This window comes from Salvelinus fontinalis, chromosome 27 (assembly GCF_029448725.1).
Source record: "Salvelinus fontinalis isolate EN_2023a chromosome 27, ASM2944872v1, whole genome shotgun sequence".
NCBI lineage: Eukaryota > Metazoa > Chordata > Actinopteri > Salmoniformes > Salmonidae > Salvelinus > Salvelinus fontinalis.
In genome coordinates this window covers 2,829,295-2,847,874 of record NC_074691.1, presented here as the reverse complement: position 1 = coordinate 2,847,874, position 18,580 = coordinate 2,829,295, and the positions used below count along the sequence as shown (strand labels likewise).

The 18,580-nt window shown below is 42.3% G+C and overlaps 1 protein-coding gene across 1 annotated transcript; it reads right to left on the bottom strand.

The window, feature by feature from the left end:
• Positions 1–4,156: 4,156 nt before the first annotated feature.
• Positions 4,157–18,542, bottom strand: LOC129824866 (cholesterol 24-hydroxylase-like). The gene is made up of 15 exons (XM_055884400.1): positions 18,118–18,542; positions 17,798–17,872; positions 17,482–17,563; positions 17,224–17,297; positions 16,883–16,969; positions 16,623–16,761; positions 16,218–16,331; positions 14,363–14,525; positions 14,069–14,134; positions 13,904–13,976; positions 9,751–9,835; positions 7,208–7,318; positions 4,811–4,899; positions 4,643–4,709; positions 4,157–4,482 (listed from the first exon to the last, which is right to left on the bottom strand). The coding sequence occupies exons 1-15, from the start codon at positions 18,264–18,266 to the stop codon at positions 4,327–4,329; spliced, it is 1,530 nt and encodes a 509-aa protein (XP_055740375.1). The 5' UTR covers positions 18,267–18,542; the 3' UTR covers positions 4,157–4,326.
• Positions 18,543–18,580: the final 38 nt, after the last annotated feature.

The following is an 18,580-nucleotide window of genomic DNA, read 5'->3' as shown; positions in this document are numbered from 1 at the left end:
GACTGTGTATAAAGTGACATAGACTGTGTATAAAGTGACATAGACTGTGTACAAAGTGACCTAGACTGTGTGCAAAGTGACCTAGACTGTGTATAAAATGACATAGACTGTGTATAAAGTGACATAGACTGTGTACAAAGTAACAAGGTACAGACTAGAAACCCTCCTATATTAAGTCCATCCTACTAACCATGATCATCATACACAAATTACATTCAAAATATAATTTCTCTATAAAAAAATAATTAATAGTTATAATTACAACAACAACAAAAAATATATATATATATACTATTTTCTACATTGTAAAATAATATTGAAGACATCAACACTATGAAATAACGCATGGAAACATGTATACACAGTCGATGTCAACAACTACAGACCAGTATCCCTTCTTTCTTTTCTCTCCAAAACTCTTGAACGTGCCGTCCTTGGCCAGCTCTCCTGCTATCTCTCTCAGAATGACCTTCTTGATCCAAATCAGTCAGGTTTCAAGACTAGTCACTCAACTGAGACTGCTCTTCTCTGTATCACGGAGGCGCTCCGCACTGCTAAAGCTAACTCTCTCTCCTCTGCTCTCATCCTTCTAGACCTATCGGCTGCCTTCGATACTGTGAACCATCAGATCCTCCTCTCCACCCTCTCCGAGTTGGGCATCTCCGGCGCGGCCCACGCTTGGATTGCGTCCTACCTGACAGGTCGCTCCTACCAGGTGGCGTGGCGAGAATCTGTCTCCTCACCACGCGCTCTCACCACTGGTGTCCCCCAGGGCTCTGTTCTAGGCCCTCTCCTATTCTCGCTATACACCAAGTCACTTGGCTCTGTCATAACCTCACATGGTCTCTCCTATCATTGCTATGCAGACGACACACAATTAATCTTCTCCTTTCCCCCTTCTGATGACCAGGTGGCGAATCGCATCTCTGCATGTCTGGCAGACATATCAGTGTGGATGACGGATCACCACCTCAAGCTGAACCTCGGCAAGACGGAGCTGCTCTTCCTCCCGGGGAAGGACTGCCCGTTCCATGATCTCGCCATCACGGTTGACAACTCCATTGTGTCCTCCTCCCAGAGCGCTAAGAACCTTGGCGTGATCCTGGACAACACCCTGTCGTTCTCAACTAACATCAAGGCGGTGGCCCGTTCCTGTAGGTTCATGCTCTACAACATCCGCAGAGTACGACCCTGCCTCACACAGGAAGCGGCGCAGGTCCTAATCCAGGCACTTGTCATCTCCCGTCTGGATTACTGCAACTCGCTGTTGGCTGGGCTCCCTGCCTGTGCCATTAAACCCCTACAACTCATCCAGAACGCCGCAGCCCGTCTGGTGTTCAACCTTCCCAAGTTCTCTCACGTCACCCCGCTCCTCCGCTCTCTCCACTGGCTTCCAGTTGAAGCTCGCATCCGCTACAAGACCATGGTGCTTGCCTACGGAGCTGTGAGGGGAACGGCACCTCAGTACCTTCAGGCTCTGATCAGGCCCTACACCCAAACAAGGGCACTGCGTTCATCCACCTCTGGCCTGCTCGCCTCCCTACCACTGAGGAAGTACAGTTCCCGCTCAGCCCAGTCAAAACTGTTCGCTGCTCTGGCACCCCAATGGTGGAACAAACTCCCTCACGACGCCAGGACAGCGGAGTCAATCACCACCTTCCGGAGACACCTGAAACCCCACCTCTTCAAGGAATACCTAGGATAGGATAAAGCAATCCTTCTGCCCCCCCCCCCTTAAAAGATTTAGATGCACTATTGTAAAGTGGCTGTTCCACTGGATGTCATAAGGTGAATGCACCAATTTGTAAGTCGCTCTGGATAAGAGCGTCTGCTAAATGACTTAAATGTAAATGTAACTAAAAAAAGTGTTAAACAAATCAAAATATATTTTATATCGGAGATTCTTCAAAGTAGCCACCCTTTACATTGATGATAGCTTTGCATACTCTTGGCATTCTCTCAACCAGCTTCACCTGGAATGCTTTTCAAGTCTTGAAGTAGTTCCCACATCTGCTGAGCACTTGTTGGCTGCTTTTCCTTCACTCTTCGGTCCAATTCATCCAGAACCATCTCAATTGGGTTGAGGTTGAGTTTGTGGAGGCCCGGTCATCTGATGCAGCACTCCATCACTCTCCTTCTTGGTCAAATATCCCTTACACAGCCTGGAGGTGTGTTGGATCATTGTCCTGTTGAAAACAAATGATAGTCCCACTAAGCGCAAACCAGAAGGATGGGGTATAGCTGCAGAATGCTGTGGTAGCCATGCTGGTTAAGTGTGCCTTGAATTCTAAATAAATCACTGACCGTGTCACCAGCAAAGCATTCCACACCATCACACCTCCTCCTCCATGCTTCACGGTGGGAACCACACATGCGGAGAACATCCGTTCACCTACTATGCGTCTCAAGCAAGTCTCTTTTTATTATTGGTATCCTTTAGTCGTGGTTTCTTTGCAGCAATTCGAACATGAAGGTCTGATTCACACAGTCTCCTTTGGACAGCTGATGTTTTTTTATTTAACCTTTATTTAACTAGGCAAGTCCGTTAAGAACAAATTATTTTTTACAATGAGGCCTACCCGGCCAAACCCGGACAACGCTGGGCCAATTGTGCGCCGCCTTATGGGACTCCCAATCACAGCCGGATTGTGATAAAGCCTGGATGTTGAGGTTGGAAACTCTAATGAACTTACCCTCTGCAGCAGAGGTAACTCTGGGTCTTCCTTTACTGTGGCTATCTTCTGTATACCACCCCTACCTTGTCACAACACAACTGATTGGCTCAAACGCATTAAGGGGAAAAAAATACACAAATTACATTTTAACAAGGCACACCTGTTCATTGAAATGCATTCCAGGTGACTACCTCATGAAGTTGGTTGAGAGAATGCCAAGAGTGTACAAAGCTGTCATCAAGGCAAAGGATGGCTACTTTGAAGAATCTCAAATATAAAATATATTTTGATTTGTTTAACCCTTTTTTTGGTTACTACATGTTTCCATACGTGTTATTTCATAGTGTTGATGTCTTCAATATTATTTTACAATGTAGAAAATAGTAAAAATAAAGAAAAACCATTGAATGAGTAAGTGTGTCCAAACTTTTGACTGGTACTGTATATTGAATAAAAATATAAACACAACATGTAAAGTGTTGGTCCCATGTTTCATGAGCTGAAATAAAATATCCCAGAAATGTTCCATACACACAGAAAGCTTATTTCTCTCAAATGTTGTGCAGAACTTTTCCAAGATAATCCATCCACTTGACAGGTGTGGCATATCAAGAAGCTGCTTAAACAGCATGCTCATTACACAGGGGCACCTTATTCTGGGGATAATAAAATGTCACTGTAAAATGTGTAGTTTTGTCACACAACACAATGCCACAGATGTCTCAAGTTTTGAGGGATCGTGCAATTGGCGTACTGACTACTGGAATGTCCACCAGAGCTTTTGCCAGAGAATTGAATGTTCATTTCTCTACCATAAGCTTATTCTGAATGGCTGGGCCTAGCTTCCAAGTGGGTGGGCCTATGCCCTCCCAGGCCCAGCAATGGCTGCGCCTATGCCCAGTCATGTAAAATCCATAAATTAGGGCTTAGTGAATTTATTTAAATTGATTGTGTCACGTTCCTGACCTATTTCTGTTAGTTTGTTGTATGTGTTAGTTGGTCAGGACGTGAGTTTGGGTGGGCATTCTATGTTTTCTGTTTCTATGTTGGTTTAAGGGTTGCCTGGTATGGCTCTTAATTAGAGGCAGGTGTTTGGCGTTCCTCTAATTGAGAGTCATATTTAGGTAGGTTGTTTCACAGTGTTGTGGTGGGTGGTTGTCTCCTGTGTCAGTGTTTGTCGCACCATACGGGACTGTTCGGTTTGTTTTTTGTTCATCGTCATTTTGTGTAGTCTATTTTCCCTGTTTGTGCGTTCTTCGTGTTTAATGTAAGTTCGTTGTCCAGGTCTGTCTACTCCGTTTGTTGTTTTGTTAGTTATAGTGAAGTTCGTGTTTTTTCGTCTTGTCTTTAAATAAATTATGTGTTCACAACCCGCTGCGCCTTGGTTCCATCACTACTCCTCCTTTTCGGTTGAAGAGGAGGAGGACTACCGTTACAGATTGATTTCCTTATATGAACTATAACTCAGTAAATCCATTGGAAAAGTTGCATGTGGCATTTATATTTTTGTTCAGAATACATGCAAATAGATGCGCAAGATTGGTAAAACATTGATGTGTTAATCTTTTTTTTTTAAGAAAGACGGAATGAGTCGGGTAAAGAAATATGTTGAGTTGAAAGACAAGGGCTAGTCATCTCCAAGTTCCAGTAGTCAGGCTGCGGCTGTCTGTCCTCGGTGTCTGATGCTACACACCACTCCACTCTTTGGTCTCAGAGTGCCAGTGTCCAGGATGTCAAAGGACTGGCCAGGCAGCAGGCTGAAGTCAAACCTCTGGAGCAGCTTGGCCATCACTACCTTCGCCTCCATCTGCAAACAACAGAAGGAATCTGGTGTGAGCGTGTGTGTGTGTGTGTGTGTGTGTGTGTGTGTGTGTGTGTGTGTGTGTGTGTGTGTGTGTGTGTGTGTGTGTGTGTGTGTGTGTGTGTGTGTGTGTGTGTAAGCGCCTGTTACTGTGTGTGTGTGTCACCTGTGCAAAGCTCTGTCCCAGACATGAGCGTGGTCCCAGGGCGAAGGGGTAGTAGCAGTAATAGGGCCTTCAGGACAGAAACAAACACAGCATCCATAACATGTCAGTTAGCTTATAATCAATTCAAATATTGTAAAGCAACAATTAAATCAATATTGGGTCACTTACTTGGCAGTGTCCGGATGGAACCTCTCTGGGTCAAACTTCAACGGCTCCTCAAAGAACTTATCCAACCGTCCACAGACGTATGAATTGAACTGTGAACAGACAAGATAGGGGCAAACGTAAAATATGTGCGACAGCGGCAGATACAACAGTTAGAGTAGTGTACAGTAGAGACGCACCAAAATAGTCAATGAGGTGCTGACAAAAATAAAGAACAACCTTATAAATATGAACAAATGTTTTTAATTCTTATTTTTTTAGTAGATAGTTTGGACACACCTACTCATTCGAGGATTTTTCTTTATTTTTTAAAACAATTTTCTACATTGTAGAATAATAGTGAAAACATCAACACTACGAAGTAACACATACTTGCCCAACGCTCTAACCACTAGGCTACCTGCCGCACCAATAACCAAAAAAGTGTTAAACATATCAAAATATATTTGAGATTCTTCAAAGTAGCCACCCTTTGCCCTGATGACAGCTTTGCACACTGGAATGCATTTCAATTAACAGGTGTGCCTTGTTAAAAATCAATTTGTGGAATTTCTTTCCCTCTTAATGCGTTTGAGCCAATCAGTTGTGTTGTGACAAGATAGGGGTGGAATACAGAAGATAGCCCTATTTGGTAAAGACCAAGTACATATTATGGCAACAACAGTTCAAATAAGCAGAGAGAAACAACATTCCATCATTACTTTAAGTCATGAAAGTCAGTCAATCCGGAAAATGGCAACAACTTTGAAAGTCTCTTAAAAACCATCAAGAGCTATGATGAAACTGGCTCTCATGAAGCCCGCCACAGGAAAAGAAGACCCAGAGTTACCTCTGCAGCAGAGGATACGTTGATTAGTTACCCGCCTCAGAAAATGCAGCCCAAATAAATGCTTCACAGAGTTCAAGTAACAGACACATCTCAACATCAACTGTTCAGAGGAGACTGTGTGAATCAGGCCTTCATGGTCATATTGCTGCAAATAAACCACTACTAAAGGATACCAATAAGAAGAAAAGACTTGCTTGGGCCAAGAAACACGAGCAATGGACATGAATTTGGTCTGATGAGTCCAAATTTGAGATTTTTGGTTCCAACCGCTGTGTATTTGTGAGACGCAGAGTAGGTGAACGGATGATCTCTGCATGTGTGGCTCCCACCGTGAAGCATGGAGGAGGAGGTTTGATGGTGTGGGGGTGCTTTGCTGGTGACACTGTCAGTGATTTATTTTTAATTCAAGGCACACTTAACCAGCATGGCTACCACAGCATTCTGCAATGATATGCCCTCCCATCTGGTTTGCGCTTAGTGGGACTATCATTTGTTTTTCAACAGGACAATGACCCAACACACCTCCAGGCTGTGTAAGGGCTATTTGACCAATGAGAGTGGTGGAGTGCTGCATCAGATGAGCTGGCCTCCAAAATCACCCGAACTCAACCCAATTGAGATGTTTTGGGATGTGTTGGACCGCAGAGTGAAGGAAAAGCAGCCAACAAGTGCTCAGATTATGTGGGAACTCCTTCAAGACCATTGAAAAAGCATTCCAGGTGAAGCTGGTGGAGAGAATGCCAAGAGTGTGCAAAGCTGTCATCAATGCAAAGGGAGGCTACTTTGAAAAATCTAAAATATATTTTGATTTGTTTAATACTTTTTTTGTTCCTACATGATTCCATGTGTTATTTCATAGTTGTGATGTCTTCTCTGTTATTCTACAATGTAGAAAACAGTAAAAATAAAGAAAAACCTTTGAATGAGTAAGGGTTCTAAAACTTTTGACTGGTGCTGTATATCTTATTTTAAATATATATATTTTAAAATATATTTCCTTCTTCATTATTTTCCCTGAACCCTACCACCCCTCCCCTAACTGGATTAAACTAATGGACCACCACGCATAGGCCTCTACTTCCATCTTATACTGTACATACCATATACCTTTTACAGACACAGTATATTTTACATTAGTTATCTTTTGTTTGGCTTCAGCTTCCCTCAACCCCTCCCATCTATCTCTGAACACCATCCAGTCCCTGTCTTCAGCTCCCCTCAACCCCTCCCATCTATCTCTGAAGACAATCCAGTCCCAGCCTTCAGCTCCCCTCAACCCCTCCCATCTATCTCTGAACACCATCCAGTCCCTGTCTTCAGCTCCCCTCAACCCCTCCCATCTATCTCTGAACACCATCCAGTCCCTGTCTTCAGCTCCCCTCAACCTCTCCCATCTATCTCTGAAGACCATCCAGTCCTATCCTTCAGCTCCCCTCAACCCCTCCCATCTATATCTGAACACCATCCAGTTTTGATTTCTAGCTGCTACATATTTTTCCACTGTGCTGTGATGTTTCACAATATGAACAACTATTACAAAACCACTTGACAGTGGTGTTGAGGTAACTCACGAAGCATGTGACTCCCGCTGGGATGGGGATGCCGTTGATGGTGATGTCATTGGGGATGAAGCGAGACGTACCGGGAGCCGTGGGATACAACCTCAGAGTCTCCTTCAACACCTGACGGGGTAGATAGATTATCAAACACAACATGTTGACTTACCTGGCCTTAGACCTGAGGACTTGTGTCAGCTCCCTGAGATAATGCTTTGGCTTTAGCTCAGTGGACTAATACAAGAAGAGGCAATGTGGTACACAGATGACCCAGATTAAAACCTTGATGGTCACAACAATTTGTTTTAAAAAGATGTAAGGGGTAGATCAGCTTTAATATTGCAGATAGATTGTGGGTTCTATCAATGTAATTGTCGGCATCATTTCCAATCCGCCATAAAATATATAAATACAGTATATACACTACCGTTCAAAAGTTTGGGGTCACTTAGAAATGTCCTTGTTTTTTGAAAGAAAAGCACATTTTTTGTCCATTGAAATAACATCAAATTGATCAGAAATACAGTGTAGACATTGTTAATGTTGTAAATTACTATTGTAGCTGGAAATGGCAGATTTTTTTATCGAATATCTACATAGGCGTACAGAGGCCCATTATCAGCCACCATCACTCCTGTGTTCCAATGGCACGTTGTGTTAGCTAATCCAAGTTTAGCATTTTAAAAGGCTAATTGATCATTAGAAAACCCTTTTGCAATTATGTTAGAACAGCTGAAAACGTTTGTGCTGATTAAAGAAGCAATAAAACTGGCCTTCTTTAGACTAGTTGAGTATCTGGAGAATCAGCATTTGTGGGTTCGATTACAGACTAAAAATGGCCCGAAACAAAGAACTTTCTTCTGAAACTCTTCAGTCTATTCTTGTTCTGAGAAATGAAGGCTATTTCATTCGAGAAATTGCCAAGAAACTGAAGATCTCGCACAACGATGTGTACTACTCTGTCACAGAACAGCGCAAACTGTCTCTAACCAGAATAGAAAGAGGAGTGGAGGCCCCGGTGCACAACTGAGCAAGAGAACAAGTACATTGGAGTGTCTAGTTTGAGAAACAGATGACTCACAAGTCCTCAGCTGGCAGCTTCATTAAATAGTACCCGCAAATCACCAGTCTCAACGTCAACAGTGAAGAGGCGACTCCGGTATGCTGGCCTTCTAGGCAGAGTTGCAAAGAAAAAGCCATATCTCAGACTGGCCAATAAAAATAAAAGATTAAGATGGGCAAAATAACAATAGTCATTTACAACATTAACAATGTCTACACTGTATTTCTCATCAATTTGATGTTATTTTAATGGACAAAAAATATGCTTTTCTTTCAAAAACAAGGACATTTCTAAGTGAGCGCAAACTTTTGATCGGTAGTGTGTATTATTTAAAATATATACATATTTTTATTATTTTCCCCTAACCCTACCACCCTTTCCCTAATTGGGGTAAACTAATGGACAACAATACTTAGGCTTCCACTTCCAGCTTATACATACTATATACTACATACTACATACTATATACTACATACTATATACTACATACTACATACAACATACTACATACAACATACTACATACAACATACATTTCACGGACAGAATATTTTAGATTAGCTGTCTATTGTTTGTTTTTAGTCCCATCCTTCAGCTCCCCTCAACCCCTCCCATCTATCTCTGAAGACCATCAAGTCCTATCAGCTCCCCTCAACCCCTCCCATCTATCTCTGAAGAACATCCAGTCCCAGCCTTCAGCTCCCCTCAACCCCTCCCATTTATTTCTGAACACCATCCAGTCCCATCCTTCAGCTCCCCTCAACCCCTCCCATTTATTTCTGAACACCATCCAGTCCCATCCTTCAGCTCCCCTCAACCCCTCCCATCTATCTCTGAAGACCATCCAGTCCCATCCTTCAGCTCCCCTCAACCCCTCCCATCTATCTCTGAAAACCATCCAGTCCCTGTCTTCAGCTCCCCTCAACCCCTCCCATCTATCTCTAAAGACCATCCATTCCCTGTCTTCAGTTCCCCTCAACTCCTCCCATCTATATCTGAAGACCATCCAGTCCCATCCTTCAGCTCCCCTCAACCCCTCCCATCTATCTCTGAAGACCATCCAGTCCCAGCCTTCAGCTCCCCTCAACCCCTCCCATCTATATCTGAAGACCATCCAGTCCCATCCTTCAGCTCCCCTCAACCCCTCCCATCTATCTCTAAAGACCATTCTGTTTGCCATATATTTTTCTACTGTGCTGTGATGTTTCACAAAAGTTCTGCACCTTTCTATTCTCATAGTTTCTACATATAGTAAATTAAAGATAAACATTTTTGCTAAGAGTATTAATATATTATTGATCGATTGATGATGGCTTTACAAATCACCCAGCAGTGCTATTTCCAGAGTTAGCTCCAACTAAGTGTTGCAATTTTTCAGCCATTCCTGAACCTGCGAGCAAAAACAAGCTACATATGGCCAGTACCAAAACAAGTGATCTAATGATTCTGTCACTACAGTTAATATAGTATAAAACCTATCAATTAAGTCACTGTACCTGAGACAGGTAGGTCATTTTCCCCAGGTCAGCAAAGCTGATTTCCTGTTTCATCCCGATGACATCATCCACTTCTTGCTTCGCACTGGAGACACCAAGACACCAAGAAACTCAACCAAAGTATTTTTTTATTATGGAAATGATCAATAAACAAAGAGGTAAGATAAATTTACCCTGATTGATTTGATATTGACAAATGTTCCACATAAATATTCTGCATTTGATGTTTTTTGTAATGATATAAGTGACCATTGTGCTGTTGTTGCTGTTAGAAATACTAAGGTTCCTAAGACAAACCCACACTTTATTCGTAAGAGAAATGTGAAGAGTTTTAATGAGCAGGCTTTCTTTCATGATTTGTTTTATTTTGACTGGAGCAAGATTGAGCTTATCCCTGATGTGGAAACTGACTGGAAATTATTTCATGATGTTTTTTTCCAAATAGTAAACAAACATGCCCCATTCCACAGGTTCAGGGTTAAAGGACGGGATAATCCATGGTTTTCTTCTGAGCTGTCTTGTATTATTCACGACCGGAATCTAGCCTGGGCTAATGCAAGGAAATCATGTTCTGATGCTGATCGGCTTATTTTTAGGCAGTTACGAAACAAGTGTTATTTTCTTCTCAGGAAGGCCAAGTCTGAATATTTTATGTCTGTTACCACTGATAACCTGAATGACCCTAGAAAGTGTTGGAAGACTATTAAGTCTATGTCTGGAAACAGTAATGTTAATGAATTACTGTCATGTGTTTTGAAGGACTCTGTTGCTGTATATGACAAAACTGAAATGCTGAATTGTTTCAATGAGCACTTTGTATCATCTGGTAGGCTGTTTGATTCAGTGTCCTCTGTCTCTGTACAACCCTTGGTGGATGAACCAGTGTCCTCTGTCTCTGTACAACCCTGTGTGGATGGACCAGTGTTCTCTGTCTCTGTACAACCCTGTGGATGAACCAGTGTCCTCTGTCTCTGTACAACCCTGTGTGGATGAACCAGTGTCCTCTGTCTCTGTACAACCCTGTGTGGATGAACCAGTGTCCTCTGTCTCTGTACAACCCTGTGTGGATGAACCAGCGAGAGCTTGTCAAACTTTTAGCTTTTTGCCATTATCAGTGCAGGAGGTACATACAGCCCTGAAATCCTTAGATCACAGAAGGCCTGCAGGTCCTGATCTTTTGGATCCCTGCTTTTTAAATCTGGCAGCTGATTTCATAGCTGAACCACTTACATATCTGTTCAATCTAACCCTGGAATGTAATGAAATTCCAAAGATCTGGAAATCAGCATTTGTCCTACCACTTTTAAAAGGGGGAGATCCAACTCTTTTAAATAATTTTAGGCCAATCTCAAAGCTGTCACCCCCGGGGACATACTACTATATACACTGCTCAAAAAAATAAAGGGAACACTTAAACAACACAATGTAACTCCAAGTCAATCACACTTCTGTGAAATCAAACTGTCCACTTCGGAAGCAACACTGATTGACAATAAATTTCACATGCTGTTGTGCAAATGGAATAGACAAAAGGTGGAAATTATAGGCAATTAGCAAGACACCCCCAAAAAAGGAGTGATTCTGCAGGTGGTGACCACAGACCACTTCTCAGTTCCTATGCTTCCTGGCTGATGTTTTGGTCACTTTTGAATGCTGGCGGTGCTCTCACTCTAGTGGTAGCATGAGACGGAGTCTACAACCCACACAAGTGGCTCAGGTAGTGCAGTTCATCCAGGATGGCACATCAATGCGAGCTGTGACAAAAAGGTTTGCTGTGTCTGTCAGCGTAGTGTCCGGAGCATGGAGGCGCTACCAGGAGACAGGCCAGTACATCAGGAGACGTGGAGGAGGCCGTAGGAGGGCAACAACCCAGCAGCAGGACCGCTACCTCCGCCTTTGTGCAAGGAGGTGCACTGCCAGCGCCCTGCAAAATGACCTCCAGCAGGCCACAAATGTGCATGTGTCAGCATATGGTCTCACAAGGGGTCTGAGGATCTCATCTCGGTACCTATTGGCAGTCAGGCTACCTCTGGCGAGCACATGGAGGGCTGTGCGGCCCCACAAAGAAATGGCACCCCACACCATGACGGACCCATCGCCAACGTGATAGAGTCTGGAGACGCCGTGGAGAACGTTCTGCTGCCTGCAACATCCTCCAGCATGACCGGTTTGGCGATAGGTCAGTCATGGTGTGGGGTGGCATTTCTTTGTGGGGCCGACACAGCAAACCTTTTTGCCACAGCTCGCATTGATGTGCCATCCTGGATGAACTGCACTACCTGAGCCACTTGTGTGGGTTGTAGACTCCGTCTCATGCTACCACTAGAGTGAGAGCACCGCCAGCATTCAAAAGTGACCAAAACATCAGCCAGGAAGCATAGGAACTGAGAAGTGGTCTGTGGTCACCACCTGCAGAATCACTCCTTTTTTGGGGGTGTCTTGCTAATTGCCTATAATTTCCACCTTTTGTCTATTCCATTTGCACAACAGCATGTGAAATTTATTGTCAATCAGTGTTGCTTCCGAAGTGGACAGTTTGATTTCACAGAAGTGTGATTGACTTGGAGTTACATTGTGTTGTTTAAGTGTTCCCTTTATTTTTTTGAGCAGTGTATATAATATATATATATATATATATATATATATATATATATATATATATATATATATATATATATATATATATATATATATATATATATATATATACCAATACTATATAATACTTGAAACCCTTGTGAGTGAACAGCTAAAATTGTTTTTATATACTAACTATTTTATCAATGTACCAATCAGGCTTCAGGAAGTAGCATAGCACAATTACAGCAGCCATGAAGGTTTTAATTGATATCACTGAAGCCCTTGACAAAAAACAGCACCGTGTCTCACTTTTTATTGATCTCTCTAAGGCTTTTGATACAGTTGATCATGCTATACTAAGGCAGGGATTGTCGAGTGTAGGTCTTTCGGAGCATGCAGTTGCATGGTTTGCGAACTATCTGTCTGATAGAACTCAGTGCACTCAATTTGATGGGCCCTTGTCTGTTAAATTGTCTGTCTGTAATGGTGTGCCCCAGGGCTCTGTACTTGGTCCGCTCTTATTCACTATTTATATCAATAACTCAGACAAAAATGTGCAAAATGCACAACTTCATTTTTACGCTGATGATACTGTTTTTTGTTGTTGTGCCTCGTCTCTCAAAGCTTTCCAGAACTTGCAAACTGCTTTTTATACTGTTCAACATACCTTGTGTCAATTGAAGCTTATCCTCAATACTGGCAAAACTAAACTAATGGTGTTTTCTAAAGCAAGAAATAGATCTCTGAAACTTTCACCTATTACTACCTGTCAAATGAGATTGAGACTGTAACCCCATATAAATATCTTGGAATTTTAATTGATGACGGCCTCTCTTTTAAATTGCATATTCAACAACTTACAAAAAATTGAAGCTGAATTTGGGATTTTATTTTAGGAATAAAGCCTGTTTTTCTTTTGAAGCCAGAAGGAGGCTAGTATCAGCTACATTTATGCCTTTACTAGACTATGGGGATATTTTATATATGAATGACTGTAAGACCCTTACGCACCACTGCACTTTGTATACCAGGGTTGGTTGGCCTTCTCTGGTCACTCGTAGGCTCAGTCACTGGTATACTTTTATTTACAAAGCCATTTTGGGTTTACTACCATTTTATTTGGCCATTTTTATTGTTCAGAAATGTGGTGGGTACTCTCTTCGTTCGCAGGACTTTATCCTGCTAACTGTTCCAAATGTCCGAACTGAATTTGGTAAAAGGGCTTTTATGTACTCTGCGTCATTGTCTTGGAATGCCTTACAAAATACTTTTAAACTGGAAAAACTTGTCCCGATTGGTGTTTTTAAATCACTGATGAAGGATTTTGAGGCTGATTCCCTGACCTGTCAATGTTTTGAATTTGCTGTTTTTGATTTTGTTATACTCTTGTGAATTCTATGGTTTTTACTAGATTACTTGTAGTTTTTCATGTTGTTTGTCTGTAATTGTGTAATGACTTGGTGCTGCCTATCTTGGCCAGGATGCTTGAAAAATCTTGAAAAGGAGATTCTAAATCTCAATGAGCCCTTCCTGGTTAAATAAAGGTTAAATGAAATGAAATAATAAGACCTACTTGGCCAATATCTCTGGCAGCCTTCCCAGTTCCATGACAGCAAAAGCTAGTTGATTGGCTGTTGTCTCTTGCCCTTTCAAGAGGAGGACAAAAGAGTAAAGGCTGTTAAGGTAAATCCAGCTGCTGAATCTTCAATTGTGGGGAATTGTTTTTATGGAGACCCACCCGCAACGAATAACGTTACAAAGTTGTCCAGCATAAGCTCCTCATCTTCTTTGTCTTTGTTTTCCTCTGAAATGATGAATATATACAAGTTTACAGAATTGAGACAATACTGTTACTGAACCTCATCAATAACATGACTGTTTTAGCTGACCCCGTCACATGCAGAGCCACAAAGTAAAAAGTCTCCAATGTTAGCCTGGTCCCAGATCTGTTTGTGCTGTCTTGTCTTGCCAACATTGGTAGGAGTTGTTAAGACAGCATAAACAGATCTGGGATCAGGCTACTACAACCTACCTTTGCCAGCCGTCTTGAGGATCTGTGTCAGGATATCTTTAGGAACATCCTCGCCATTTTGGATGGCCATTTTCCTCTCGTTGATCCACCGTCTGCCTGTCGAACGCAGGAGCTGAACAGACTCTTTCACCTCGTTGATGAACTTCTTGTTCTTTGGGTAGAGCTAATATGACATTCAACAAAAATGTAATTGTTAGATTAGGGAAATAGGAAATTCAACCATATTTATAGGCCATCTAGGGACTGATGCTATACATTTTATGAAGCATTGTGGTGCAGTACATCTGTCTGTTGATGATTCAGTGTGCCAATGTTTTGACTGTATGTGTGCTTATAAAATAAATCCATGAAGGATGCCATCCCGGGCCGGCTCTACGGTGTGGCAAAGCCGGACATTAACCCACTGATAGAATTTGTGCCCCCAGTTGTTTCCCCATAAACATAACAAATGGTATATGAAATAGCCTGCCCGGTTTTGCCAGTGTAGTGCTGCCGGGCCTGCCAGTAGCTCAGACAGCAGGCCTGACCATGAGGTTAAGGACCCTAGCATCAAATATAATACCCACCCACCCCTCATGCCACATGCTGACCAACAACATGGAGAAGAGCCAGGGCCTAGCACCATCAGGACGAGGGTAACATCACAACAAGCACCTGCACCTCCGTTACCCCAGCCACTAGGACCTGATGTAAACCCAGATAACCTGTTGTGAAGGGATGGGATGCATGGGATAATGACAAGCAGTAGTTAAGGCAAAGAGTTTTTGAATATTTTTGTTAGGGAACGCCTTACTCTGTGAAGTGCGCGTGTGCAATAAATAAATTCACCTTTGCACTCCTTTTAAACAACGCAATATTTTAAAACTTTGGCAAAGGGTAAAGTCTACAAAACTTTGTCCATTCTGTTCGTAACAGATTGTAGTTTTGGGAACAGAAAACTGTATTGAGATCAAATGTTTCGATGATAAAATGTGTAGAATGTGGAAACGCCAAGCGGATGCTTCACAATTATACATCCGGTGAAATATCTGTCTCATTGTTCTATCTGTGGTATCTGTCTCATTGTTCCATCTGTGGTATCTGTCTCATTGTTCCATCTGTGGTATCTGTCTCATTGTTCCATCTGTGGTATCTGTCTCATTGTTCTAGCTGTGGTATCTGTCTCATTGTTCTATCTGTGGTATCTGTCTCATTGTTCTATCTGTGGTATCTGTCTCATTGTTCCATCTGTGGTATCTGTCTCATTGTTCCATCTGTGGTATCTGTCTCATTGTTCCATCTGTGGTATCTGTCTCATTGTTCTATCTGTGGTATCTGTCTCATTGTTCTATCTGTGGTATCTGTCTCATTGTTCTATCTGTGGCATCTGTCTCATTGTTCTATCTGTGGTATCTGTCTCATTGTTCTATCTGTGGTATCTGTCTCATTGTTCTATCTGTGGTATCTGTCTCATTGTTCCATCTGTGGTATATGTCTCATTGTTCTATCTGTGGTATATGTCTCATTGTTCTATCTGTGGTATCTGTCTCATTGTTCCATCTGTGGTATATGTCTCATTGTTCTATCTGTGGTATATGTCTCATTGTTCTATCTGTGGTATCTGTCTCATTGTTCCATCTGTGGTTGAGGTGTTTGGGTTTTTCGTCTCTGGTTATTTGGACGTATCAGGATTGGGAAAAGGCAGTGTTTCACTTCACACGGATCAGAAGGGGGAGGCTTTTGCCGAGAATTTATTTTTGTAAGGGTGGAGAATTCGCACACCGGAACTCTCAATTTATAACGCATTTAATAACGCAGCTGACCAAATTACACAAGATTTTTGTTCGGGGTTAATCAAGATTATGCCACTATTTACCTGGAAGGTGGAGTCTCTGACATAGTGGACCATTCCCTTCAGACACATCTCTATGGCTTTGGGGAACTGTGTGTCACTCTCCTTCAACAGATCAAGATCCACTCCAAACGCCACCTACATGATGATACATTTATTATGAGTGCCTTTCATGTTTCAGATCAAGCTTATTAGCATGTCATAATAATACCTGACCAGCAGCAACTCTGAGTCCTAGTTATGGATTATAATGGCTAGCTCACTGGCTTGGCTGCCTAATAGCTAGATTACACTGTGGCTTGCATAATAAGTCAATTGTCATAACCTGAAAATGTGTCACTTTGACAGGTTCTCCTGTTTGTCATGAAGACAGCTTTATGTGAAATATTAAACTGGCAGGGGTAGTGTGTAGGAATGACCATTCGTTACCTTGGTGATGATATCCAGGGTCACAAGGTTGAACATTTGGTGCATGTTGGCGGCTGTGTTGGTGTCAGCCATGTCTGCCAGTTTATCCATCAGACGCTCTGCCCGCTCGTTGAACGCACCCATCTGACCACGCAGGTACCTGGCAATACACAGCACGATGGAAGGATGGATGGATAGGTGGATTGGTTGGTTGACTGACAGACCGACTGATCCATTGAGCAATTGATTATTACATCATGTGAAATAGATACGTGTCTTACAGACTGCTGAAGGCAGGGTCCATGATCCTTCGCTGTTTGTACCACGCATCATGATTATGAGCCGTAATCAGACCATTTCCCAGAAACCTGAGGAGAAGCAGGACAACAGAGTATTTACTGTACCCTGACACTGAATCCCCTTGCCAATGACCAAGGGGTCCAGTTGTAATGTCTAGGTGGCTTAATTTAAGTCAGACAGCATTCCGATTAAATGTATTGGAAAATATTCGGTACCGACCGAAACGTTTTTTTTTAAAACGCAGATGTAATGGTACGAAGTTGGTGGCAGTAATTGTTATATGTTGATATAGCATAAATGACACAACATATTCAGGAATCACCTCTGTCCAAATAGATTGAAAATACCCTTGTAGACCAGTGAGTCTTTGGGGTACTTTGGTGACATCAGCACTTCCTGTGGTCGAGAAAGCAAAATGTCTGTTTAGTTTGTGGAGGAAATGGAATGGGCACTTTATTTTAGGGTAGAGTACGGACAGAAATGACTGGGTATTTTCTTTGTAAAATAGTACAAAGAAATGGACGGATGCTTAACTTCTTCCCTTAAACCAGGCGTGTGTAATATTCAGGCACAGGTTTACCTTGGTGGTATCAGGGCAGGTGACAAACAGCATCACAATGTGCATACCGTTGATACGGTACACCGGTCCATATGTCTCAGACCTGTCAAAGATACAAAAGACTACACTAAATAGAATGTAAAATGTCACAAGACAACTTGGTGTGTGTGTGTGTGTGTGTGTGTGTGTGTGTGTGTGTGTGTGTGTGTGTGTGTGTGTGTGTGTGTGTGTGTGTGTGTGTGTGTGTGTGTGTGTGTGTGTGTGTGTGTGTGTGTGTGTGTGTGTGTGTGTGTGTGTCTTGGCCACCATCACCACTGCTCCCTGGCATTCAGCTCACCATTCCAGGAATTTGTCGTGGATAACTCGACCATTGCTAATTTCCCTCAGGATTGCGGTATGTCCGAATATAAAACTGTGGGAAAACAAGAGACGTTTATTCCATAACTGACAAATAAGGACGTTCTGTTGAGTCATCCCTTCAACCAAGTTCACTCAGTGAAAACGCAAAATACAGGTGAAACAGCGACCCCTGGCGGTTATTAAGGCTAACTTTTCTCTAGTTTCCCTAGTCCTTATGTAACTCAATATACATAGTTGAAAATAACTTCCAGCTACAGTATTTAAAATAAATGTTCAGGTTACATAATAATGACTTACCTGTTCCTTGGTGGTCCCGGTATGTGATCATATTTCAAATGAATATATTTTATGTACAGACAAAAACAGAGAAATACGATCAAAATCAAACCAAGTAGGCACATAAGAACATAACCAATCCAACCTGCAATCAAATGAAAAAGTGCCATATTGCAGTAGACTAGCTAGCACGCGTTGGCCCTACAAGCAGGGTATGTAGTCTGCTTTTCGGACTGAATTTGGTCACCCGTAGTACTATGCCGCGTTAACGTTGTAGTCAAAACTCGGGAATGTATAACTAGGTAAATGGTTGTTGTTATACATGTGCGGCGTTCACGATTCAGCAAAATTGACATTTCCGAGTGTCCTAGTTCCGATATGTGAACGCGCACTAGTAGTCTACTTGTATGCTTTTATGGTTTACTGTGTTCGTGACCAATTTCCGGGGGTCATTGTTTGTATAACGACAGGCGTTAGATTTTTC